At 33.4% G+C, this 27,085-nt stretch overlaps 1 protein-coding gene and 1 long non-coding RNA gene across 3 annotated transcripts in view; both read left to right on the top strand.

The window, feature by feature from the left end:
- The window catches only part of LOC110605297 (guanine nucleotide exchange factor SPIKE 1), a 36,573-nt gene that overhangs the window by 6,241 nt on the left and 3,247 nt on the right, over positions 1–27,085 (top strand). For both annotated transcript variants that reach the window (XM_021743750.2, XM_021743749.2), the window contains exons 11-29: positions 1,161–1,448; positions 4,241–4,408; positions 4,488–4,679; positions 5,757–5,800; positions 9,960–10,029; positions 10,443–10,604; positions 11,399–11,506; positions 11,679–11,716; positions 15,569–15,713; positions 16,051–16,177; positions 16,312–16,505; positions 17,376–17,506; positions 21,102–21,177; positions 21,282–21,392; positions 23,827–24,009; positions 24,840–24,983; positions 25,240–25,413; positions 25,542–25,889; positions 25,969–26,301. In XM_021743750.2, coding sequence (XP_021599442.1) covers positions 1,161–1,448; positions 4,241–4,408; positions 4,488–4,679; positions 5,757–5,800; positions 9,960–10,029; positions 10,443–10,604; positions 11,399–11,506; positions 11,679–11,716; positions 15,569–15,713; positions 16,051–16,177; positions 16,312–16,505; positions 17,376–17,506; positions 21,102–21,177; positions 21,282–21,392; positions 23,827–24,009; positions 24,840–24,983; positions 25,240–25,413; positions 25,542–25,889; positions 25,969–26,301 — 3,036 coding nt within the window. The remainder of the gene's footprint in view (positions 1–1,160; positions 1,449–4,240; positions 4,409–4,487; positions 4,680–5,756; positions 5,801–9,959; positions 10,030–10,442; positions 10,605–11,398; positions 11,507–11,678; positions 11,717–15,568; positions 15,714–16,050; positions 16,178–16,311; positions 16,506–17,375; positions 17,507–21,101; positions 21,178–21,281; positions 21,393–23,826; positions 24,010–24,839; positions 24,984–25,239; positions 25,414–25,541; positions 25,890–25,968; positions 26,302–27,085) is intronic.
- LOC110605298 lies at positions 1,456–3,409 on the top strand. Its single transcript, XR_002486372.2, has 2 exons — positions 1,456–1,784; positions 1,831–3,409. It is a non-coding gene; the product is annotated as an uncharacterized LOC110605298 (long non-coding RNA).

Here is a 27,085-nt window from a genome sequence, read left to right as displayed (position 1 = left end):
TGCTTATTGTTCATATAATATTTTTTGCTTGTGATTTATTTTTCTTTGCAATGTAAATTTTATAGTTGTCCGTGTACCTTTTTTGGCCAATGAAATAAATGAATCTTCTCATAATTTGTTGGGAGTTCAAAAAAGATACTGATTTTATTTTGTAACGTTCATATTTTCTTGGTAATTCTAAATTACATAAAATTTAGAAGTTCAATGCTATTATGGGAGTTGAGGTAGTTTTATTTGGTCCATTTAGAAATTTCCTGAAATAATGACACTATGGTGGACTGGAAAATTTATTGTTTAGGTTAATTATGGTCATGGGTTACAGTAAGAAAAACTAATCCTTAGTTCCAAACTTGTTGGCGTTGGCTCTATGGATTTTTTTCTCCATTCATCTTTGTTGGACATCAAGTCCACATAAAAATTCAAAACTTTTATATCCTTTGATACCACTTCTCTCTATGTCATTTTCTTTCTCACTCTTTTCCTTCTAACTAATCACACTTTCATACCAGGAACCAAACCATCTTAATTGATCCGCTCTCATTTCTCTCTAATTTGTGCTACAGGCATTCTTTGACAGGATTTGGTCATTCCTAATCTTATCCATTATCATGTTAACAGATTTCAATCTCAACATCTACATTTTTGCTACATTCTTGTTGTGTTGCCCTTAGATGCCCTACATCCATTCGCATACAACATTGTTGGTCTAACTATTATCCTATAGAACTTACCTTTGACTTTGTTAGGAATCTTACCATTGCACAAGACACTTGTCATACTTCTCCATTTCATCCATCTTGTATTGATTTTATGGGTTACATCCTTATTTAAAGCTCCTTTCTTTTGTTGGTCTTTTATTAGTTTGCTTAAAATAAATTAGGTAAGACCAACATAATGAAGGGTTATAGTTCCTACACATCTTTTTAAGAATGATACACATCTTTTTAAGAATGATTTCTGTACCGGAAGGTGTAAATTACTCTTAAAACCTATGGAGTACCACGCCTAATTCGATGGGAGCTTATCTTGCCATAAATTTTTTATAGTATGAATTCCTTTTGCTTGTCATGGTGAGTGCTGCATGCTTATGTTAGAGTACTGTACTCTATATTGTTAAAAGATGCTTCTATTATTTGTCTTATCCTCCCTCCAATATACAGGATCCTAAACGCAAGGTTCACAAACCAATCAGAGGTGTTCTCAGACTAGAAATTGAGAAGCACCAGACAGGCCATTCTGACTTGGAAAACCTATCAGAAAGTGGTAGCATGACCAATGAGTCTGTTGATCCAGGAGACAGGATTACTGATTCCACTCTTAGAAGATGCCCTAGCAATGGCTCTGACTGTCCTCAATCTAGCAGCTCCAAGTGGAATACCTATGATGGGAAAGAAAGTTCTGGAAATAGTCCTAGTATTCATGGAAACCCTGAGATGAGTGCTGATGATGTAAGCATAACATGTTAACAACCTTATTTATTATTGTGGATCTCTGAATGTTGCTGTCACGATGCTTCCTATAACTGAATTTGGTTGCTTCCTGTTAAATGAATGATTCTGTGATTTTGCCTTTGGAGCTGCATGAACGCTTGATTGTAGTGTATTTGCAAGTTTTGCTTTTTAGTAAGCATGTTGATGTTGGTTGATTTTATTCTTAAATTAAATTCTGCAACTAGGAAAAGTATCTTAGTTTGGAGTGAGATCAAGAATAAGTTGGGGGGGGGGGGGTAGAGAGCATGGTTTTAAATCGCGGTCGTAGATAATGGAAACAGGCCTGTAACGTAGGTAACGGTCTGGCACTATACAAATTTTAAACAGGCCTGTAACGTAGGTAACGGTCTGGCACTATACAAATTTTTGAAAAAAAATTGCAAAGTTCATAAATAAAATGATATTGATTAGATTTAATTCAGAACAATATGTATAAATATATAAAATATAGATTATTTAACTTAAGTTAAACATCATATAGTTTAAAATAAGAAAAACCAACATAATCTTTATAAATCGAGTAAATTAATAGCTCAAAATATAATTTTAACTCAAAACTAATTCTTTAATCCACAAAATTAAAAAAAAAGGAAAAAAAAACTAAAAACTAAAATAGATAAAATTTAAAACTTTTTAGAAGAAATAAGTTTTAAAATAGAGTAGTTTACGATGGATCTAAGCTTATAGGAGAAATATGCAAGGAAGATTTGAATTTGAAAGAGAAAGGGGAGAGAAAACTTAAAAAATATAGTCTTTGAAGCTATTGAAAAGTGTAGAAACTAATGAAAATGAGAATAGGGGGCATAAGAGGAAGGATATAAAAGAATTTTAATTACTGGTAACGGCCGTTACCGTTACGTAACGGCCGTTATGTCTGCAAATTAGGGGGCCGTTATATAACGGGTAACGGTCCTTCAAAACCCGTTACATAATGGCCGTTATTTAAAACCATGGTAGAGAGGGACTCTTAGGATGCTTAAGTGGCTAAAGTTTAGAGTAGTCAACTATCCTATAACCATGGACAGGCACTGGAGAAGGTTGCAAGGGAGTTCACAACCTCCCTTGGATATTTGCATAGAGTTCTTCATGCTTTTAAACATGCCTACAAATTTTATTCATGTTACTCACAAAATTTTGAAGGAAATAGCATCTCATGTATAATCATTCATAGGTGCACAATAGAATCCACTCTAAGCACTCAGTTTTTCCCCTGAAGTCTTTTGTGCAGTCATGCACTCAATGGTCCGATGAGTAACTTTGTAAAAACTAAAGGGTTTACCGACGTATAGTGGAGAGTGGAGGGAACACATGATTATGAGGTAACTAAAGGAAATAAGAACTTGAGGCCTAAAAAGAAGGAAAAGTGACTGCCTGTTCTTTCAGTTTCTCTTTCATTCTGAAAAATCAAGAATCCCTTGGTATTTAAAATTTATGTCTTGGAAACATTACTTTGTTCTTTTCATTTTTATGTATCAATTCATAATTAATTGAGTTTTTTTAATGCCTGCACATTTTGATCTATATGTATAAACTCATTTTATGTATCAATCCTACTTAAATGCAACTTCCCTTATGTATGCTTCCTATGTATTACTAATACATACGCTTGGTTGAAGAAACTCAACACACAAGTTTGTGTACCCATTTTCTCTTTCATTTTCCTTTTTCGCTCTTCTGATTTAATCTTTGTTGAAGCTGACTTAAAATATTTATTTATTTTTTCTGTTGTTTCTATTGTTGGTATTGTTATTATTATTATTATTATTACTATTATTGTAAAAGCATCAATTTTTAAATACTATAAGCTGTTTCCAGTTACATATGTGATTTTATCTGTAATCCACCTTAGGAATTTTTCTGGGAATATTGATAAAATCATGAACTCAAAAAAAAAAAATTTACATTTTCTGTTTAAAATACTAGCATAGACTGTTAGAAGAACCAGTTATTACATGCAATGCATTTGAAAAATGATTGTAGGAAAAGTTTTGTGCTTTCTTAGTTATATATATATATTTGTGAATTCTTCTTCATATGTAATTTACATCCTTGTGCTCTCATGATTAATGCTTGGTCAAGGTTGTAATTATTTTCTGTGTGAGCTGAAATCTCTTAAATAGCAAGCTACTTATTTTGCAACTCATTGATCAAATTCCTTGCTTTATCATTTCTTTATTATTGGTTCTGTTATTTATACTTTTGCATCTGGGTAATGGCCGGGTTTGTATGCAACATATTTATCATAAAATACCTTTTTCGTATATAATCTCCCTCACATGCTCATATAGGAACCTTTATTTGGTTTAGTTTAGATGAGAAGATGTGGGCTTAAATTTTTACAAATTTGTAGATTTATATGTTTAATATCTAATTTGATACTTTAGCTTGATCCATCTTACAATTTTTGTATGGTCTGGGGAGAACATAATAAAAGGGCTACTCCATGAGAGACGCAGAGGGTGGAAAAGAAGCCTCTGGCTTTTGTAGCCACTTAGGATTGAGACCTTTCTTTTGCATAAATATATGCTTTTGCTTATCCATGTTGTGATATTGTTGATTGTTTATAAATGGTTCTCTCTTGTTTTTCCTTCCTTTCTTCTTCTTCTTCTTCTTCTTCTTCTTCCTTCTCTCTCTCTCTCTCTCTCCTTCTTCCTGCGAGTGAGTTACAGTTTCTTTGCTATCATATGTTCTTTTGGGTTTATCTAAATAAGAAAAATAAAGTCTAATAGACTGTGTTAATTGATGTGCAGTTCCAAGCATTTGACTTCCGCACAACAATGAGAAATGAGCCTTTCTTGCAGCTTTTTCATTGCTTGTATGTTTATCCTTTAACTGTTACTTTGAGTCGGAAGAGGAATTTGTTCATTCGTGTGGAACTAAGGAAGGATGATGCAGATGTTCGTCGACAACCTTTGGAGGTGATCTACGTTTGATATTAAAGCAGTTTGTGTTGTGAATTTCATTTTACAATGTTCATGTTTGTGAATAATGATGCAGGCAATGTATCCTAGGGAACCAGGAGCATCACACCAAAAGTGGGCTCACACGCAGGTTGCTGCTGGGGCTAGAGTGGCTTGCTTCCATGATGAGATTAAACTTTCCCTTTCTGCCATCTGGACACCGTTACATCATCTCTTGTTCACTTTCTTCCATATTGATCTTCAAACAAAGTTGGAAGCTCCAAAGCCAGTGAGTACCATCTCTAGTCTATGCCACACATGGAGACATGTTGATGCATACATATAAATAGTTTGATTTGTATTGCTGTTAATTGAACCCTACTTTTCATGGATGGGGTACACGGATTTAGTTGTTTTTTAACATTATAAGTGAAACTTGACTAAAATTAATTATTGGTTCTCAATAGCTGGAGTCAGCTGCAGATATCTTTTTTCATTGTTCTTGTTTTGTTACAAGATGTGTGCCTTTCTAAATAATAAACTGTCATGTAGTCTTGTAGAAAAGACTTTTATGTGGCAGGAACGGGGGACAAAATTAAGCTCGATAATGTTGGCCCATGGTCGTTGAAAACTAATCCTGTAACATAAAATTTGTTAGGATTGGAATTCATAAAAAAATGTTTGAATTTTGGTTGAAAATGGTGGTTAAATTAGTTAAATTTTTTATCTGTATTTATTAAAACCTTTATTATTTATTATGAAGATTCAAAGCTTTTAGCCTTAGCAAGCAAAAGCAGTTTGTCGTATTTGAGCTTAAAATACTCCAATGATCTGATGACGGGATAGTGTCTTGATCATAGTAGGATCTTGGTCAGTAGAGAGAACTTGATCAACTATAGGTGAGGTTGTTGACTTGTGTTGGTTAATTTCCTAATTCAAAGGAGAACTTGTAACTATTCTTTTTAGTTTTTTTTTTTTTTTTTTTTTTTCCAAAAAGCTATTTACCTAATAAAAGTATTTATATTTAAAACTAATTCTAGTTTTGAAATTGATATTACCACATCTATTAAAGGACATGTGGTTTCTTCTTGTATTCCATCTATATAGCTGGATTAGCAGATCAGATATAAAGCCTTAAGTAAATCCTTTCATCTTTGTTTTCCATTTAATTTTGACTCCCTGTTTATTCTTCTTCCACTGCTCATGTTGTGGGGTACAGTGTTGTATGTGTATTCTGTTACATCAATATTCAATATGATTTCTGATTTTGTCTCGGTCCATCATGATGCACTGCTTATGTTGGGAGGCTACGACAACATTGTCGTGTATATCTGTTGAACTGACATATTGTATGTTTTTTTCTTAGGTGGTAATTGGATATGCAGCGCTTCCATTATCTACACATGCTCAGTATGTAAATGGCTTTATACTTAGTCTCCTTTTCCATTTAGAATTTACATTACTAAGAATATAATGCTTGTGTGCTTGTTACTTGGATTACATGCTGTATAAGTGTCTTACATGTGGATTTGTGGATGCTCTCCCTGTTCAACCTTCGAATGGGTTGGATTGTACGAACTACAATCTACTATTAATAATAATATGACAGATTATTAATCAATGAATAAAACAAAGAGTTAGCAGTTGAAATAGTGGCAACTCATGCTTGATGAGAATTAATGATTTGATGTAAATAGATTTGAAATTAATTTTAGGTTCTTTTTCATATACTATTAATTAATTGATTGCGAGAAGAACAAATGCCTTTTCAAGAAGCAACAATCGGAGTTTTTGTTTTGTTGAAGACATGATGGGTGCAGGTGATGATGAAGCATGAGCTGCTATTGTACCTGTGTCACAGGTAAAAAGTATATTGGTGTTATGACAAGGACAATGCAGAGGTGGACTAACTTTTGGCAGAGGAAGAATAAGCTGCTGAAGTGTCTTGAATAAGATGTTTGGGTGTTCTATTTGAGAAATATGGAGAGATCTTAAAAAAGGTTACATCAATGGAGTAAAGTAATTGTTTGTTGTGAGGTCATAGCATTTATAACTTTTTGAAGATTGGAGTATCTAAAAGGACATTTAAAGTTTTGAGCAGAAATTTATCTTTCCATGGTCATGATCATGACAAAACACACATAACAAAATACAATTTTGGCATGGAAACGACATTGAGCGAGGACTTTGATGTTGTAAGATAGAGGAATTATTTGGGTGATCAAGTAAAAAGTAGTGATAATGGCATCCCCTAAAAGAAAAATGGAACATTATAATGTATAAGCAACGTACATGCATTTCAAAAAAAAAAAAAAAAAGCAACGTACATGCTGTTGCATGTGGTCCTGCTTTTACATTTCTCGACCCCATTTTGTTGAGGGCTTTTTCCCAAGTTGACACATGTCACATTCAAAGGAAAACACATTCAAAGGAAAACAATGTAGAGAGAATAGGAATTATTTTCTGAAGCTTGATAAGAATGGATGACCAGAACGGTTGTGAAGAGGAGCAACATTGCAACAGAGACAGCAAAAGTAAGGGCAACTGAGGAACTTGGATTAGAGAGGTGATGTAGGTCTTTGGACTCATATTTTGATCTTAAGAGCATAGACCACTAAATAGAGAAGGCGATTTTGAAGTAAATGAGAACAAAGGCAAGTTATTATTATTATTATTGTTATTTTTTTTTTCTAATTTTTAGACATTCCTTGAATCATTTTAGGTAAATGTGTATAGAAAATAATATCTAAGAGAGATTTAGCTTGAATATGTATTTGTTTATAAATTCAGGCTATTATAAGATAAAATTTTAAAAAACTAATTAGCTCTTGATATTAATATTTATGAACTAAATAGTGTGTTAAACCTAATTTTAAATTATGATATCTAAGAGTAATGGATGTAATGTCCTTATTTGATATATTTATGCTTTGTTACCTAGTTATATATCTTAGTTGTAATTATATCTTTAAATATATATATATTTCAATAACTTTGCAAATTTTTCATTAAAATCTGCATAGTGAAGAGCTACTCTTGTTCTTGACGGAAGTTTATTTGGGCTGAGATAATGATATCAGATGTTATTCAAAGAGAATGAATTTGAAATTAGAGAACAGAGGAAGAAAATGTGTTCCTTGAGATGCTACAATCCTTTATTGCTCAGGGAGGATGAATTTGAAATGAGAAGAAGATGTAGGAAAAACTGATGGCCCTTGCTTCAGCTGTTTGTTAAACATAAACCATTATACTCTCCAAGTTGCTGCAATGGAGGCCACAAAAGTGGTTCACCAGCAAGTTTACCTTTTTAGTGCAATGGTGATCTTAAAAGGAAGAAAAATTGGAACTTTGTAGAAAACAAAAAGAAAGGTAACTCTTTGTCAATAAAGAATTCATACTTCTAGCTGAAGATGCTACATAGAAGGGCTATTACTAGCTGAAGGTGTTGCAGACCATGGTTTTAAATAATGTAATGGCCATTATTTATATGTTTTCCACCCTATTGTTACCGTTGCACCTATCATTTAAAGGTGGAGAAAAATTTTTTCTCGTAAGGGCTCTTACCGCCGTTATTTTACCATTAAGTAATGGTGGTCATGGTCTGCTACCTAATTCTTTTTGAGCCATAGTGAGGCAACAACACATTTTGTTCTTACTAGATTGGGAAGTTTTTTGCTGTTGGATCTCATTTTTCTCAAATTTCCTTCAAAGGTTAATTATATATCTACAAATGTTTCACTTCTTTTCTCTTAAGCTAAAATCATTAACTATTTTACTATTTTTTTACACTTATACCATATAAAATTTGAGTTATTTATCTTTGTTTTGACATTTTCTTTTACTTATTTGTTAAAGAAAATAATACTGGATGCCACATTCTTTCTGTCAACTTTAGAATATGAAGAATTATTCTTACTATCTATATTATTATTTTGGCTATAGATTAATTATTGTTAAAGATGTCTAATAAAGACGGATTGAATGTCTTCATTTGATGTATTAATACTTATTATTTGATTGGGTATCTTAGTTATATTCGAATATTTAATTCTCTCTTCATTTCATGAGGCTTGTAATTTATTTTTTAGAATTTGGATAGCGATAGGTAGTTACCATTACGTTATGGCTATTATCGGCTTGTTTCAATTAACTGTGACCGCGACTGCAAACGTGGCCGTGGCTGCAATTTAAATCTATGCTACGGAATAAGTGTGGAAAAGTTAACTAGTCATTTGGAGTGAAAATTTGTTAAGCAGTTATTAGAAGTACAGCTGGGATTTTGGTGGGAAGTAGGGGTATAAGGAGTTGCTGAGCTCTCTGTATAGGCATTCCAGAATATTATCAATAAAATTCTATCTTCTTTCTCTAAATCTTCTCCCTCTATTTAATTCCTTCTCTATATACTTTCTCTTCTTCCTCATGCTTTTATGAGTTGAAGACATTCATTGGTTTTATATTTTAGATAAATTATCAAGAGCAATTTAAATCTTCTATACAATAGTTTGGTTTTACTACTAATTTTGTTTATGTATTAGTATTTTGAGTTTGTTATTATGTTATTTTTTTTTTCTCTCCTCATTAATAAGTACTCTTGCTCTCTCTTTGTTATTACACACAGAAACTGGTGCTTTGACTGTTGACCCATATTCTTGTCTCTTTGGATTCATTGTCTAATTCCATCAAGTATCATTGAACTCTAGACATGAAGACGGATAAAATAACACAAACTGGCAGCATTATATTTTAAAAACTGTTAAAACTGTGGCTATTAGTAATTTGCTATACAAAAGTAGTTAAAGTGTGCTTGTCTAAGATCATTGTTTGAGAAGCTTTCTTTTCTCTCTCTTTGATCAACAACACGTTTTGTTTTAGGCGGTGTTTGTCTAAACTTCTAAGCTGGTCATATTAGCTTATCAACTTTAAAAGTTAGCTGACCTGTTTGTTTATAACATTCTATGGGCTGATAATTTCAGATTATAAGCTAAAAAAATAAGCTGGGGGTGACCAGCTTTTCGTTTTGGTGCTTATAAGCATTAAACTTATAAGCTGGTTTGACCAAGTAAGTTACTATTTTGTCCTTATTTAATTTTAAAACTTTACCACATATGTTATTTAATATCCTTTTATAGTAATTTTAATGGTAAATGTATTTATAAGCTAGCTATATCAAACATGTCAACTGCTTATTAGCCACTTATAAGTATTTTAACCAAACACATAATTGTTTAAAATTTTAAATGCAAACTTATAAGCATTAAGTGCTTATAAGTCAATTTTCATAAGCTAAGCCAAACATCCTCTTAATCAATCCAAAGAAAGACTTTGCACTACTTTGATGTTCCTAATCCTGGAGGATTCAATCTATCTTGGACTGGGGTAGGTGATGTTACACAGTTCCTAAACTTTTGTAATGTTTTTTTGCATAATTTGTTTTGGCCTTTTATATTGATGATACAAATTTTCCTTGCATTTATATGCCTTTTCAATTATTTGATGATTCAGTCAATATTGTTTGTAAGTACCATTGTTGGCAAAGCCTAAGAAGTACAATGGTTCAATTTTAATTCAGGTTGAGATCAGAAATTTCTTTACCAATCATGAGAGAGCTAGTTCCACATTATCTCCAGGATATTGGCAAGGTGTGTTTAATGAAATATTTGATTCATATTTATATACTAACTATTTCTAGTTTCACGCTTATAATTATTCCTATTCATTCTATTCTTTTTAATGTTTGTTCAAATCTTTTTGAACCTGACTTATGGTTATCAGGAGGTGCTTGCTTGATGGTCTTCAAATTATTTAAAATAGTGGTCATATTAATGTTCCACCTTTCCACATCCATTATTTATTTATCCTCTTGTAGTGATAAAGTGGTTTTGTCTCACTCTATATGACATCTCCTCTCCCTCTCTCTCCCCTCCATCAAACGATAAACATTCATAGGAAGTGTTTAGTTCCTCATAGAGAAGTATTTCTCTATGTTAATTTTAACTGATGATCATTTTTGTTTGTGTTCCTGGTCATGATGGTTACTTCTTATTTTTGGTAGGAGAGGCTGGAGTATTTGGAAGATGGGAAGAATGTTTTCAGATTGCGCATGAGGCTTTGTTCATCATTGTATCCGATAAATGAGCGCATTAGAGATTTTTTCCTTGAATATGATAGGCACACTCTTCGAACAAGTCCACCGTGGGGTTCAGAACTTCTGGAGGTAGTGTTCTATTTTATGTACACTGTTCACAAGTCCTTGTTTATATTCCTTACATATATCCCAACAACAAGAAGATCCTTCAATTCATTTCAGTAACATATATATCATAACCCAGAAATAAAAAGATTGGAATTCAAGATTAAGGTGTATATTTCTGTGTCTCACTGGAGGGGTATGATGACCATTGTCAAGTAACAGTGAATTTGGATAGATTGAAGGGAGTTTTTATGAAGGTAAGGTAAAGTGAGCCTTTTGGAGGTTTTGAAACCTCTGAAGCCTTACCTTAAAACGTTCCTCCCAAAAAAGAGTGTTACTTTAAACACCCTTTCCTTACCTCCAAAAGGTCCCTCCAAGCATAGTGCAAAGGGCATAAAAAAGGTGTATTCTAAGCCCTGAATGCTTGGACAAACATTACACTCTCTTCTAAGATAAAAGCTCATTTGTTCCCTATTTACTGATTGACCCTAAGAGTTGTCCAAAACTTCAACTGTAGTTTTGGTAGAATGAAATTTCTATCTTTCCAACAAGTCTCATGGGTGCTGGTATGGACCTAATTAAGCCTCAAACTACTTATCCTTCAGAAAATGATAGATAATTTTAATAAATAAAGGGGTCTTTAGCCAGAAAGAGTAGTTTAGATTTTTTTTATGTTGCATCCAAGTCCTGGTTTTAGGAAACTTTAGAATTCCTTAAAGGCCAAAGTTCCAAGGAGTGTTCACAGTTCTTTTAGTCGTGTAACAACTGTATAAATGGCAGTAGAGGGTTCATTTATATGTTATGCTGATCACATGCAGGCCATTAACAGTTTGAAGAATGTTGATTCCACTGCCTTGCTTCAGTTTCTTCACCCAATTTTAAACATGCTTCTCCATCTTATAGGCAGTGGTGGAGAAACTCTTCAGGTACTTCAATTCATCTTATCAGGGGGTTTTCCATTAATAGTTCTTAGTATTTTATTCACACGAACATGGTTACATTGCTTGGTCCCTTTGTTTGGGCGTCGAATTATCGAATGTCTTTGGCTACTTACTATGTACTATTGTTTTATTTATTGTGCCATCCACTTTCTTTCAGGTTGCGGCCTTCAGAGCTATGGTCAATATCTTAACTAGGTGTGCTTCTTACCAACATTCAATAGGGCTTTTTGCCCATACACTGTAAAAAAATATTTCTCTCACCCTGTTTGCAAAAAAAACTATATTAATCACTCTGTTAAATTTACCGTTAGTCAACCATTAATTGTGAACTGTTAATTGAAGAAGTCAACCTAAATTGAAAGGATTAATTTGTTGCAAATATTGAAATTATAAAAGATAAATTGTTACAAAATATTAAGATAAAGGGGCTAAACTGTTATAAAAAGTGAATTTGAATAACTAAATTGTTATAGTCTAATAATGAATTTTAATGAAATACCTATTTTGTTAACAAAATATAACTTTAGGTATTAAATTGTTTCACATTTTATAGCAGTATTGCATTAAATTTTGCTATCATGTCAATATAAGTAATTTAATCAAGTGTTTGTATTTTATTTTTATTTTATACATCTACCTATTGTAATACATTTAAAAATATATTTATATAATTTTATAAAGATAATTTGTTAATTTGTATCAAATTTAATTACCTTAACAAAGTTGGGAACATATTTAATATAATGTTGCAATAAAATATCTTGATATAAATTGGAGATTTGGAAATTTAAAGATTAAGGGTTCTGTGTTTATACAGTGGAGAAAATATTTAATGCATAACTGCCATAAATATCTTGAAATAAATTAGAAATTAGAGAATTTGGGATTATAATAGAGAAAATATTTAATAAATGATTGCTATAAAATATATTGAGATATATTAGAAGTTAAGAAAATTGGGGTTGAGGATTCAAAGTTTAGCGGACTTCATCATGACTAACAATAAATTTAACGGAATGAATAATTTATTGACAAAATGAAAATTTAGGAACTAAATTGTTTACTATTTAAAAATTAGGGATTAAATTGTAATTTTTTAAAAATTTAAGGATTATAATGTAAATTAACTTTTAATTTATTTAATATATATATAAAAACTTATCGCAACTCATTGTTTTATTTATTTATTTATTTATATTTTCTGAGTAGAGTGACCATTATCGCATCTTGTAGATGCGGTATAGTCCTAAACTTCCCTGTTTTGGGAATATTTTTTTTCCCAAACCCTTATTTGGATATAATTCTTTTTTTTTTTGCCTTGAGCCTATACAATAGCTTTTTCAATAGTTTTTTTTTTTTGCAAGGGCCACATTGTAATTGATCTTCTATAATGTAAGTGAAGTATGAAATTCTGTTTGGCATAAGTTTTGAACTGTTTGGCAACCGTGTATCAATTCTTTTGGGTATTTGGTTGTTGTCCAATTTTGAAAAATTGTTTTTGGAAAACAAGATGAAACCAGGAGCTGCCAGCGAGTCAAATAGCAGAAGCCCGGTGTTGGAATCCTCTCCACACGCCACCACCTTGTTTCAGTCTTCAGTACACACTGGTGCATGAACCCATTTCTGGTGGCCGTTTCACGTTGGTGACATCATCAGCAACCTCGCGAAAGAAAGGTGACTCCAGCTAGGTGGTTCCCATCACTTGCCCGCCTCTCCTCCACAAATCCACGGTGAACAATGCTCTGAATCTGCTGTTCAAGATTCATATCTCCTAATCCAATTTCCAGCAGCTTCAAAGCTGGTTTTTAGTCTCCAAACACTTTCTTTTATTTTCCCCAACTCGCCGTCAACATGGCTAAGAAATAGGGGGCCCTCTTGAATTTATCTATTACATTGATTGAAGCAAACTACGTGGACTACATACAACTCCAAACTACTAAGTAGTAGTCTTCTTCCTCTAATGTTGTTCACTCTAGTAACTTCTATGCTTGTTTGACTCAGTCTTCACCTATGGGTCTATAGATTCTAGACTTTGGCACTTCTAATCATATTTTTGGTAGTCACATTCTTTTGTCTATTCTTGTTTCACCCTCTACACTGTCTCACGTCATATTAGCTAATGGTTCACAAACTTTAGTCAAAGGAGTAGGAAAAGTACTACTTCTCCTGTTTCTTTCCTTGACTACAGTTCTGTTCACTCCTAAATGTCCCAACATCTTAATCTCTATTAACAAATTAACTAAAAACCTTCATTGTTCTGTGACTTTTTATGCTGGTTCTGTCATTGTACAAGATCTGATTACGAGGAAGACAATTGGAGCAGGCTATGAGTTGCAAATATTATACCACCTCTTCGCTTCTCCAGTTGCTCTTATTTCTACTACTATTGAACTTATTCACAATCCAAGTGTTGTCAAGTTACAAAAATTGGTTCCTAGTCTTTCTGCTATATCCTATTTGGAGTGCGAGCCATCTCAATCTGCGAAGCAAACTCATGTTTCTTTTTCCAAGCAAGTCAATACTAGGGCTACTTCTATGTTTGACATTGTTTATTTAAATATTTAGGGTATAAGTTGTGTCAGTGTTATTTTGAAATTTCAGTATTATTGCGTTTATTTTGGCACTTGGGTTTTTCTTATGAAAATCGTTTTGAGTTTTGTGTTTTTCAAAAATTTTATGCTGAAGCACGTAATCAGTTTGGTGTTTGCATTTAGTTGTTATGAAGTTATAATACAAAAAGAATATATGTCTTCTTCCTTTACTAATTTCTTATGCCCTATCCCTTAACAAAATGTAGTTGCCAAGCGAAAAAATGGACATGTAATTAAATGAACTGCACTTTACACATACACCATGATGTTGGTAATGTTAATTGCTTAGCTATAGCCTCGAGTAATTCTCGAATCTCTTTTTGTTCCCAACATTGTTGCTGGTAATGTTCTTGAGAGAGTTTGATATGGGATTCTAGCCGTTGCTATGGATTATTTTGATCTCTCATGATGCTTTGCTATGATACCAATTTGCTATGTTCCTAGAAAAAGGATCTTGTTATAGGTTTGAGAATAGGAAAATCCTCTCTTGCGGTGGAAGATTTCCCTTTGTTATCATTCTTTCCCTTTCAAGATGAACCTATGGTGATCAACAGGATGAAGAGTCATTCGGAGAATCTTATAATCTCAGAGTTCTGATGTGTGAGAGAACTCTCAATTTCAAGGAATGGAAAAATTCTGCTTATTTTATTTTTGATCTTCCAGCAACATATATAAGGAATCGTGTAACTGTTTAACACCAATTCTGCTGAACTAGGAGCCCTAAGGAATAAGAAAACAAATAGATAAAGGATAAAGCAATCTAATCCTAAAATAAAGAATAAATCAATCTAATCCTAAAATAAATCTAATTCTAGAAATCATTCAGTTTGCTCGACTGCTTCAAAGTCTGTTCAGCTGGCTGAGCTTTTCTCTTGTGTGGTCCCCATAAGAGAGTCCATAACATACTGCTCTAGTTGTGTAGATTTTTTTCAATCATTATGGCTTTAGCCTAATGGGAAACTGGAGTAATGATTAAATTGACATTCAGCAAGATTTAGAGGGCTTTATTTCATTTGCCTTCATGTCTTGTAATTCTCTTAGATTTGTATTATTTTTTTTTCTTGGGGTGCTTTCTTCATTTTGTTATACTGTTGCACCTTAATAAATTCTTTTTTATAGAACAATGAATGAGGGACCACCACCTAATAGCACAAATCCAAAATGAGAAACCATTATGATTCAGTTATTCACAGTCAAGAAAGAAAAATGATTTTGATTCTTACATCTGGAGATTAAAAAGCTATTTGAAGGATTTAAGTAAGAACGATGATAACATGAGAGGTATTACTCACAATGTTTGATTTGGGTCTAAATAATACCATTTTGTGGCTTTTCTAAAGGACCTTTTGCTTTGGGGCTGGGAATGGATTTAGTAAGTTCACTAAAGTTATTTTATTTCTGTTGAAGTTACTCCAATTTGGATTATCATTTATGCATGTGGAAGCTTGTTTTATAGGGTGCAACAAGAATCAGTTGATGATGCTGAACGAAACCGTTTTCTTGTTAACTATGTTGATTATGCTTTTGATGACTTTGGTGGCCGTCAACCTCCAGTTTATCCTGGTTTGTCCACTGTGTGGGGAAGCTTGGCTCGCAGTAAGGTGTGACATTCTAATATTCAAAATTGTTTGTCATGTTAAAGAACAATGTTTGGTAAATACTTAGACTTGGCACAGTTGATTGCTAACCCTTTGCAAGACCCTTTTTCTTCTGGATAATTCGGGTTTCATTCCTTACATAAACACATAAATTTGTTGTTGTCTTAAGTGTGGTGTTGTCATTGCAAAACATGTGTAGGGACTGAAATTGTTATGTCTCATCATTATTTCATGCATTTTATACTTTTTCCTACAACCACCTCCCAGCCCAATAAAGATCCCCTGTTATTTCTTTACAATATGTTATTTCCATAGCTTTTCAAGTTAGACTATTTTGCAGGCCAAAGGCTACCGTGTTGGGCCGGTATATGATGATGTTTTGGCAATGGCTTGGTTTTTTCTCGAGTTAATCGTGAAGTCAATGGCATTGGAGCAAACTCGTCTTTTCTATCATAGTCTTCCACTAGGTAATTAAAGTGCAATGAAAATTGTAATCAGATTTTGATTGAAATGTTTTACCTTAGAAAGTAGAAACGTAGGTATTAACATTTTGAGGACAATATATAGCTATTTTTTAAACATTTTTACTTGGGTGCTGTAGGTGAAGATGTGCCGCCAATGCAATTAAAAGAAGGTGTTTTCAGATGCATAATGCAATTGTATGATTGCCTTCTAACCGAAGTGCATGAGCGTTGTAAAAAGGGTTCAAGCTTGGCAAAACGCTTGAATAGTAGTTTGGCCTTCTTTTGTTATGATCTTTTGTCCATCATTGAACCTCGGCAAGTTTTTGAATTGGTATGCTTTCTGTTTGTTAATTATACTGTGCAAATTTATTTTGTCATGAAGGGCTTTTTGCTCAATAGTAGTAGTGAAAAGAATTTCTTGAGGGAAGATGAGTCGTCGTGCCTTTTTGTCAACCCAAAGTGGAGGAAATCAAAACAAATAGGAAATTGAAACAAAGCTTGTACAGTATTACTTTCTTGTAATACAAAATTGTACTTTTGAATGAACCATAAATAATGTTGAAAAGATGAAACGAAAAGTTGAAAAAATGAAAGACATAGTAACTACAAACATGCTTAAGAAACTCTAAGGGCATGTTCAATTTGTGGAAAACTGGGTTGTTTTCTGGAGAAGGTCTCTAAAAAAATTAGAAATATGAGTTCCATGTTCACCTGTGGTACTTTTCCAAAATATTTGAAAAATAACTTTTTTCCATTGTTTTCCTTTATAATTAAAGTCTTATTTTCCATTGGATAATAGTTAAATGTTTCTAATCAGAAGTATATTTCAAAATTCTCCATAACTAAAATTGAATGATTACTTGCAAAAATGTTTATTTTCAATTTAAAAAATTAAATTATAAAATAAATTAATTGCACATTTTAGAAAATTTTAGAAGTAAAATAAGTTTCTAAATACATTTTATGATGAATTTTTTTCACTGACGAAAGATATGGATAATTTCTTTTAATTTCTAATTAGATAATTATCTTCTTTAAGATGTATTAACACATTAAAAAAAAAATTTTAGTAAGTAATATATGTAAAAATTTTAGTAAGGAAATCCTTTACGGCCAGCTTCTTAGCTTCTTTGCGTTTCTTTGCCTGCTTGTTTGATTTTATAATTTACCTTGTAACTTAGCTTTTGTCAATCTGCTGCAGGTGTCCTTGTACTTGGACAAATTTTCTGGGGTATGTCAATCAGTTCTCCATGAATGCAAGCTAACCTTTCTGCAAATTGTATGTGATCATGATCTTTTTGTGGAAATGCCTGGGAGAGACCCTTCAGATAGGTAATTTACCAATCAAATCTGTTTGGCATCTCCTCTGCTAAAATATGCTCAGTCTCTTTATATTATCCTTTTTTTCCACCTAATCTTGATTGGTTTTGTTTATAGTTCTAAGTGGTAGATCAATTCTGTTTCTTTAATGACACAGCATAACCACATAGAAAAAGCAGTAGGTGAGTTCCTAGTGGAGGCTGATCGCTCAAAGTCTAAATGTGCAGTTGTAGTCCCTAGGTGGATCATTCCAATTTTAAATAGCACATACCGTTTATCTAGTTGTTTTCCTATATTTCCTCTAGGATTTTTTTCCCCCGTTTAGACAACAAATAGTCAGTTGATTAAGGATGGTACATTATATGAATATGCAACATTAAGACTTGAGACATATATTTCATCTGAAGTGAGGCAAAGTTTCTGTGGAATAATGCTGCATTTTTTTTCCTTTTGAAAGGCAAACACTAGTGGTGAACTTTAGACTTGCTAGCCCACTGTCTGGCTTGTTCAATTCAATTGATTTCTGCAACTAAAGCTCTCGCTTTTACTGTTTTCTTAGGTTTCTTTCTAATATTGTCCAATCCAAAAGCTTAAACTTGTAGATGAAGAGGCCTATAGTAGACAGATTATGCATATGGTGAAGGGTACACTAGGAAAGGAAACAGATTATACGTGTGCACACTAGGAGAATACTTGTCTCGAGAAATAAACACATCAACCTGGCAACGTATGAGGAGGACAAATGTTCCTGGATGCACTAGAAACTGACAGCTCTATTATCTAAAGTAATTTTAAGTTTCAAAAAGTACACATTAACAACACGATTCCTTGGTAATAAATTTGTAAAGAAGTGCCAGCGTGGGTCACTTAAGCTATCCTTTGATCACTGAGTGTGCATATAGCTCTAAGAGGAAACTTTTAGAAGAACAAGTTTGCAAATTCAATGTGCTTCAATATTGCATTACAAGCTGGATTTGCTTTATGGCACTTAAGTACACAGCGAGGGCATGTAACAAGTATGATAAGACCAGGTACCTAAATTCCATGAAAAAAGAAAACAGATTTTTTTTAGCCTGGATCAGTTCTTGTATGACACCATAAATAATGCCTATGAAAGATAGAGAACATAGAGAACAATAAGACAATATTATAAGAAACAAAAAGAAAAAATAAATTGCGTAAATAGGCGTTTACTTTATGGAGAGTAATGGGGAGATTTAAGGTGGTATCACGTGCAGGAGTAGGAATGGAATCATCCATCGAAGAAGTTGGTGAAGGATATGAGCTAGGAATCTCCAGTCTACTAGACTAAACATGAGCAATAGTAGGTTGGATTGTCGTAGGAGCAGGAAGATGTTGAAGACTTGTCAATTGGTTATAAGATATGGGGATGACAATGGATCGGGTATTTTCGAATACTTGATCCAACCAGACTCCATTAGAACGGGTTTAGGTAGCATGTAATCGTATTTGGAAGGATCTCAAGTTTGAAAATTGATATATATTATGGGTTCGAGTTTCATATATTAGGTACCCATTATTTGAACCTGTTTATGTAAATAATTAATTTAATATAAAATATATATCTTATAATAATATTTAAAAATTTTTTTATTTATTTTCATTTAAAAATTAAAATTTAAACTTTTTTTAGAAATATTAATTTTTAAAATGAAAATTATGAATGAAAAATATAGTTTTATATAGATTATTAATTAAAATATAAAATTGAGCATGTTCGGGTATTATTTGGGTAATAATAATCTTGTTTGGGACACGTCCGGGTAGTTTCAAATAAATTTTAATCGACTTTGGCCATTAAGAATATTAATCAGGTTCGGGTTTGGGTGGAGTGATTTTCGTGGATAGCTTACCGTTGCTATCCCTAATAGGATATATTAAAAGATCATCTTCCACAAACAACTTGGAAAAGAATGGAGTTGTGTTAGAGATGTATTTGTGGGTCAAAGCATACAAGAAACGTTGACAGCAGGGAAATAATGAAGCTGGTTGCAGTTGAAAAGATAGGTCTGGTTAGCAATTATTAGATTTATTATTCAGTGGATTAAAGTAATTGTTACAGCAGATTAGGATTTACCTTTTTATCAGATTAGGATTAAGTTTATCATTACAGCAGATTAGGATTTATCTTTTTATCAGATTAGGATCAGTATAAATTTATGTTTTAGCACAACTCTTCTTAGGATAGAGTGATCAGCTTATGTAACCTATATATATGGAGTTTCTGATTTCAATAAAAGGCAATCAAGAAATTTATTCTAAATATTATGAGATCTAAGGTTCTATCCGACGAGTCTGAGGTAGTGAGCTCCCTCCATTGAGTTCAGTTCTAAACATTCATCACAGGGCGAAGAAGCAATCGTGGAAAGTCAAAGGCTTCGGCCTCAGAGATTGAATTTCCAGTCAACAGATCTGTGACACGATTTCTTGCAAAGATCTATAACAAGTCGAGTCTAAAAATATAACAATAACATTTGACACTTTCTACAGTTGAGAATAGTGAAGAAAGACATACTTGAGAGACTTCAAAATTCAAATCCAATATAGCAACTGGCGTACAAAGATCCATACAAAATAAGTACAACCAAAATACTAGATTCAAGAAGAAATAAAGATGTGGAGAGTAACTAAATGGTACAAGGAATATCCCCGTCAAATGATTAATTAGGAAACATGCCATAAAAATTGCATTAGCCCAAAACCATTTGGAAACCTTCAATTGAAAATGAAGAGCTCTAGCTACCTCAACGTTATACCATTTTGTATCATACAAGGCTGAAAGTGTTATAGAAAGTACTCATTAGCATTATCACTCTGAACATGTGTACAAAAAATTAAATTGAGCTTTGATTTCAATACAAAAAGCATGGAAGGTAGAACGATTTTTCATGTAATATAACCTTGTAAAACGGAGTAATCATGACGAAAGTAACAAACTATCTTATCCATTTTTTTTGCATGGTTCAATTTTTTTTTGGGTGGGTGGGTGGGGGGGGGGGTTTGGGGGGAGGAAGTGGTAACTATGATTTGACTATGAGAATAATTAGGCTTCTTACTAGGATCAAATATAAGAAACTAAATTTAAGGCCACCCTAGCAAACCTTTAAAATTACTAAAATACACTTGCACTTTAAACACTAATATAACAAAATGTTTAGTCTAAATTCTGTAAGGAATTCACTTGTTGTCAAGAAGATTTGGCTTGTAATTAGGTATATCTATATCTTCAGCAAGTCATTCAAGCAAAAATAGATTTTTGTGCACTGGCAGCCAGTGCTAAACTATTATGAGCTTATGTTGCAATTGATTCATTCATATGAACAAATTGTGTTTATTCATTTATTTTCCTTTCCTTTTTTTTGGCAAACTATCAATGTCTTCATTTCCTCTTTTCACTCAGGATTTTTCTCCATTTTTTTATTCTTATTGATCTTTTATTGCTGGATGTGCTGCTAAATCAATTTGGATTGTATGCATTAAGTGATGGATGACTCTCTCTCTCTCTATATATATATATTACATTAATCAGTTTGGATTAGGCATTCGAAGTAATGTTTGCCTGACCAAGTTTATATCCATATTGTAGAAACTACCTTTCATCTGTTCTAGTACAAGAGCTTTTCCTCACTTGGGATCACGATGATCTATCTCAGAGAGCAAAGGTCAGTTTTGATGATAATTTTCTATCTTGTTTGTTTCAATTTTCAAATGATAGTGCAGCATTCTTTATTAGCTCTTGTTCATCTTGCTCTTTTGGTGTCTGCAGGCAGCAAGAATGTTAGTAGTTATCTTATGCAAGCATGAATTTGATGCTCGTTACCAAAAGCCTGAAGATAAATTGTATATTGCACAACTATATTTGCCTCTTATTGGCCAGGTTTTAAACTATATAAAACTCTATTGTTAATCTTCTTGATAGAACATCTACTTTAGTGCGATTTACTTCTGAATTATGTAAAATTTCCTAGTCAAATCTAATGGTTATCAAGTACGACTGGCTGAGAATTTCAGGTTCTCAGTGCCATCCACTGCTGCCATCATGCATTGTTTTTATTTTGTTGGTAGGAAGTTATTTAGTGAAGCATGTGTGAATGGTATAGCAATGAGTGTTTTTCTGCTTGCACATGCATCACTTGATTGCTTCTGTGTTCTTATTTCATTGAGAATATATCCTCTGCACAAATAACTCCAGTTCAGCTTGTTTCAATCTCTTCCATTTCTCATTTGGCTTTCAAATGTCCATAGTTTTAATACCTTTGCCAGCCTTTTAGAATATCAGATAAAAATTTCAGAGCACATCTCTTTCTATCCTTCACTTTATAATTCTCCATTTTCCACTTCTCCACTATCTTCTCCTTTGTTCTCCTCCTCTTCCACCTTTGTCATGGTAGCTCCTCATTCACTTTTCTGTCTTAAATCTTCCATGTTTAGTGCTGCATTTTTTTTTTTTGCAGTTAACTTAATATCTGAGCTGATTGAACAAAAATAAATAAGAAGAAAGAGTATGTATGGAAGGGATCCTTTGAGTTGTCCATTGGAGATAAATGCAACAGACTCTGTCACCTATGATGAGAATAGGAATCTGCAGCATTAGACAGGTATGCTTTTATCCAGGCCTTTTGGACAAGACTCATCAAAGCTGTTGAAAGAGAGACAAAAATGGGCAGATAAAGAGAAAAACAAGGAGAGGCATGCAAACAGGAATAGGGAAGAGAAAGAAATATGTGTAGAGATACATAGGAAAGCTGAAGGGAGAAGCAAAAATTGTTCCACGGGGGGCATAAACTTGAGTAATAAGTAAGAAGGTTATTTTTGGAACTTAAAACTAGTCTCTTTTTGGACTGAAAGTTTTCTCCTTTGACTAACGGAATCCCTGATCCCTCGCAGCAGGACTAAATAGGTTTATTTTACGATAATGGGGGACATTTTAATTGGATCTAAGCATTATAAGGACCTACTAGTCAATTTCATTAAAATCCAAGGAGCCCATAGTAATTTCCCCTTAAATAAAATAGCAAATAACATTTCTTAGGTAGAAAAAGATGGATGTTCTAATCCATTATGTCACAGGATGATCTCTTACATTAGCACTTATTGATTGTCCTAACAAAGCTTGGTTTGTACTGGGATTGATAAACCACACCTATCATGAAGGAGATATGTGCCATCTTGCAGTGTTGAATTGCCAATTGTTCTCCATGTGTTCAATTCGAAAAATATGCAATGAGGTGGGAAAAATTCAATTTTCCAATTAAGAGCTTGAGTAATGGAGATTAGAATTACAGTGGGAGTGCATGCAACAAAACTTGTTCCATAAATAATGGCTAAGTATTTGTTTCCTTTGCAGACCATTTCTTTTCCTGAACATGAAGAGCAAGTAGAAAAAAAATATTGGAAGAGCCTGTCATATGTTTGTTTGTCCATAATCTATAACCCAAAGGATGTGTGAAGATTGGCAAGGAGGCATTACCTGATTTGAGAAAATTAATATTTTAGGGACTTACCCTTCGTTGGGAAAAATCCCGGTAGCATTTGTTCCTAGTCATATTTCACCAAATAGTGAAATAGTACCAAAATCTAGAGATGGGCAAGTAAAGATAAAAGTAGAGAACAGTTGAAGGCAAGGTTACATGGAGGGGCAACACATGAGGAAGAACATTGAAAAGAAGAATGGCTAGAAAAATATTTGCTAAAAAAAAAGGCCAAATGTAGCTGGTCTTCCTGCTTAGAATTGCCTATAAGCTTGACCTGAAAAACTGTAGTTCAGTGAATAGTTGTCCTGGACAGTACATATATATAGTGCTGATGAACAGTACTGAATTCTTAATGGATTGAGTGCTCCGAAATCATTATGGAAGAGATAGAGAATATTTGTGTATTTCTCATTCATAATTCCTTGGTATATTTCTCCTATTTATATACAAGTATTCTACCCCAAATAGGAAACTAAAAGTATAACTTGCTATCCCTTCAATTAAGGAAATAGATATGAAACCGAAGTGAAGGACAACAAATTAATGAAAAAAAGGGGCAAATCTCCCTAGATAGTTCTAGTTATTTTTGTTTTAGGATATTAGCGTGCTAGTTTGATACTTTAGGCTCTGCCACAACAAGGCTACTAGGTTCACTTTGATTTTATGTTTATACATGATTTGGAAGTAAAATTTATTATATAATATATATATACATCTTTTACAATTGAATGTTTGATATTTTCTGGTAAAATTAATAGGAATTATATCTACAAATGTATATATGGGTTTCAATTGATTTTTCAGAAGTTGTACCAATCTTATGATTTGTCTGTGCAGATTCTAGATGAGATGCCTGTATTCTATAACCTGAATGCTGTTGAAAAACGTGAAGTTTTAATTGCTATTCTGCAAATTGTGCGCAATCTGGATGACACATCACTTGTCAAGGCATGGCAGCAAAGTATTGCACGAACTAGATTGTTCTTCAAACTCATGGAGGAATGCCTTGTTCTTTTCGAGGTGAATATATATTTGAAATTTAGTTTCCCTTTTGTTCATGGATGTAAACAGTGGGTTTATTCAGCCAATTGCTTGCAAATATTTCTTATAATTTTGAATGCAATATTTTGGTTCGATTGGTAATGCTGTAGATTCATTGATGTAGGAACTTGAATAATTTTGGTGGTCTAATTGTGGAGACTGTTTTGCAGTAGAGCAACATTCACCACAAGACAATATTATAGATAATTGATGCATTGCTAATTCCCAGGCAGCGGGAAAGAACACGTCCTAGGCATGTTCCAAGGTTGAGAAACATGCCCAAGGCGTGTTCTGTACTGGACCAGCAACATTAAGAGAATCTCAGCAGTCCAAAACACATCTTTAATTATGGTTGTCAGTTTTTTACTTCATATTTTGTCAAAACGCAGCTGCAGAAAGTTTTAGGTGTTTTCCTTTTCAAGTTAGAGTAGTTCTAATGTTTTATTATTCTATTGTGAGCGTGTTCTTTTCTGAGCTTCATGTTGTGTCATAATGCCCAATTGATAATATAGGAATTGACAAACGTTTGGTCACTGGCTCCAACATGGAGGAGCTCCTGGATCATGGCCAAGTGTGAAACTTGGTATAGGACTTACATAGTGTATAACCTTATCCTCCTGCCAGCATATGTTTTTGAAGTAGATACTTCAATAATGCGATAGCTGAACCTGCTAATTTTCTGTTGTATCTCATCATTAGTTGTTGTCACCCCAAGTTTCAGCCCTACTTGTTATCAGCATTACAGATATTGGATGTTTTAGTTTTATTCCTTTTCCACACACAACGCTAATTCTGCATAACATCTACAGCACAGAAAACCTGCTGATGGCATGCTCATGGGCTCTAGTTCTCGCAGCCCAGTCACAGATGGACCTTCTTCCCCCAAGTACTCTGATAGGCTTTCTCCTGCAATCAATAACTATCTGTCTGAGGCATCACGACAAGAAGTTAGGGTAAGAGCGTGCAGTGCCGTGTGTGTGTGTGGGGTGCTAAACTTGTGTGTGAGCATGGTGCTGAAATTCGCACTTATTTAATGCCCCCATAGTTGGTATTGCTATTCATTGCTCAGTATTGAGGTTTTTCTCATGCATGTTCTGTGGTGTTTTCGTCCACCTGTTTTTCCTCATCAATTTGGTCTTCCAGGCACTTGAAATTTTAGGGTACTCCTACTCTACTTTTCTGCATAAATTCTGAACTTCTTTAATGCAGGCTCAGGGAACACCTGATAATGGATATTTGTGGCAGAGAGTGAATTCCCAGTTAAGCTCCCCTAGCCAGCCATATTCGTTGAGAGAAGCTCTTGCTCAGGCACAATCTTCAAGAATTGGAGCTTCAGCCCAAGCACTTAGAGAATCTTTGCATCCAATATTGAGACAAAAGCTGGTGCCTTTACTATGGAATTTCAAACTTTTTATTGCATACTGCAACCGCTCCTATTTGTTCTTTATTATTGTCTTTCAACATAAGTTCTGTCATATTTAGGAAGCTGATAAATTTCTCATCTACTTCAGGAGCTTTGGGAAGAAAATCTGAGTGCAGCTGTGAGTCTTCAGGTGCTGGAGATAACTGAAAAGTTTTCCATGATGGCAGCATCCCATAGCATTGCTACTGATTTTGGAAAACTTGACTGCATTACAGCCATATTTATGAGCTTCTTTTCTCGAAATCAGCCACTGGCTTTTTGGAAAGCTCTTTTTCCTGTATTCTACAGTGTCTTTGATCTTCATGGGGCAACACTAATGGCAAGGGAGAATGATCGCTTTCTTAAGCAGGTTGCTTTTCATCTGCTACGGCTTGCTGTTTTCAGAAATGAAAACGTTAGGAGAAGAGCTGTTATTGGGCTCCAGATACTAGTGAGGGTAGGTTCTTTGGCTTTTCTGGTTCTTGGTTCTTTGTTTGTACTTCTTGACATAAATTCTTTTTATTTGATTTTTACAGAGCTCGTTCTATTATTTTATGCAAACAGCAAGATTGCGGGTTATGCTGACTATTACATTGTCAGAGCTGATGTCTGATGTGCAAGTGACTCAGATGAAATCTGACGGAACACTAGAAGAGAGTGGTGAAGCACGACGCCTTCGCAAGTCTTTGGAGGAAATGGCAGATGAATATAAGAGCACCAACCTATTAAGGGAATGTGGGCTACCTGAAAATGCATTGGTGGCAATTTTGGAAAGCTCAGCAGAAAATCGATGGTCCTGGTCAGAGGTGAAATATCTCTCTGATAATCTAATCCTGGCTCTTGATGCTAGCCTGGAACATGCACTTTTGGTAAGCTCTCATAATTTCCATAGTATTGTAAGACTATCAAACTCGTTATTGGTTTGGCTTTCTGCTCTTGAATAATGAGCGAGGATGTCAGTGGTTATGCTCCACTGAATCAATTGTGTCTACCTCGTGGCTTAAATACATACTACTTTAGGATTAGGTATTATTCTTTTAAGGGTAAATTACACTTTGGTCTCTGGATTTTAGCATATTTAACATATTGATTGCTATATTTTTAAAACTGAACACTTAAATCCCTTTATAATCAGTTCATCCAAATTAGAGGTTCTTCCATCCATTTTTTCCGTTCATTGAAAGTGTGGAAATGTCTTTATTATCATTTTTAAATGGTAAACTGCATTTGAGTAATTGAGTTTTAATATAATTAATGGATTAATCCCTGGATTTTTAAAATCGTACATTTAAGTTCTTCTATCATCAGTTCGTTCTCATCTATTATAATTTAAATATTTTGATCCTTCATTTTTATTTAAAATAACACTTAAAGTCTCCATGAACTTTTGTTTATAATATCTCTTTTAATTAATTTTTAACACTTTTTGTTTTTCAATTTCCATTAATTAAAATACTTCAATACTTATAATTTCAAAACTTTTAGAAAATACGTACAATTTCAGCTATTTTTAAGTGGTATCAATTAACGTTTAAGTAGGTTGCAAACTTTTATAAAGAGCATTTTAGGAGGAAATTGTAATTTCAAAAGAAATTTGACCATTCACTAATTTTAAACTAATGTCTGTAATTTTAGACGTATTAAATATAGAGG

Source organism: Manihot esculenta, chromosome 17, assembly GCF_001659605.2.
Source record: "Manihot esculenta cultivar AM560-2 chromosome 17, M.esculenta_v8, whole genome shotgun sequence".
Classification (NCBI taxonomy): Eukaryota; Viridiplantae; Streptophyta; class Magnoliopsida; order Malpighiales; family Euphorbiaceae; genus Manihot; species Manihot esculenta.
Note: the sequence above shows the minus strand (reverse complement) of the source record. Positions and strands in the feature narration are given on the sequence as shown.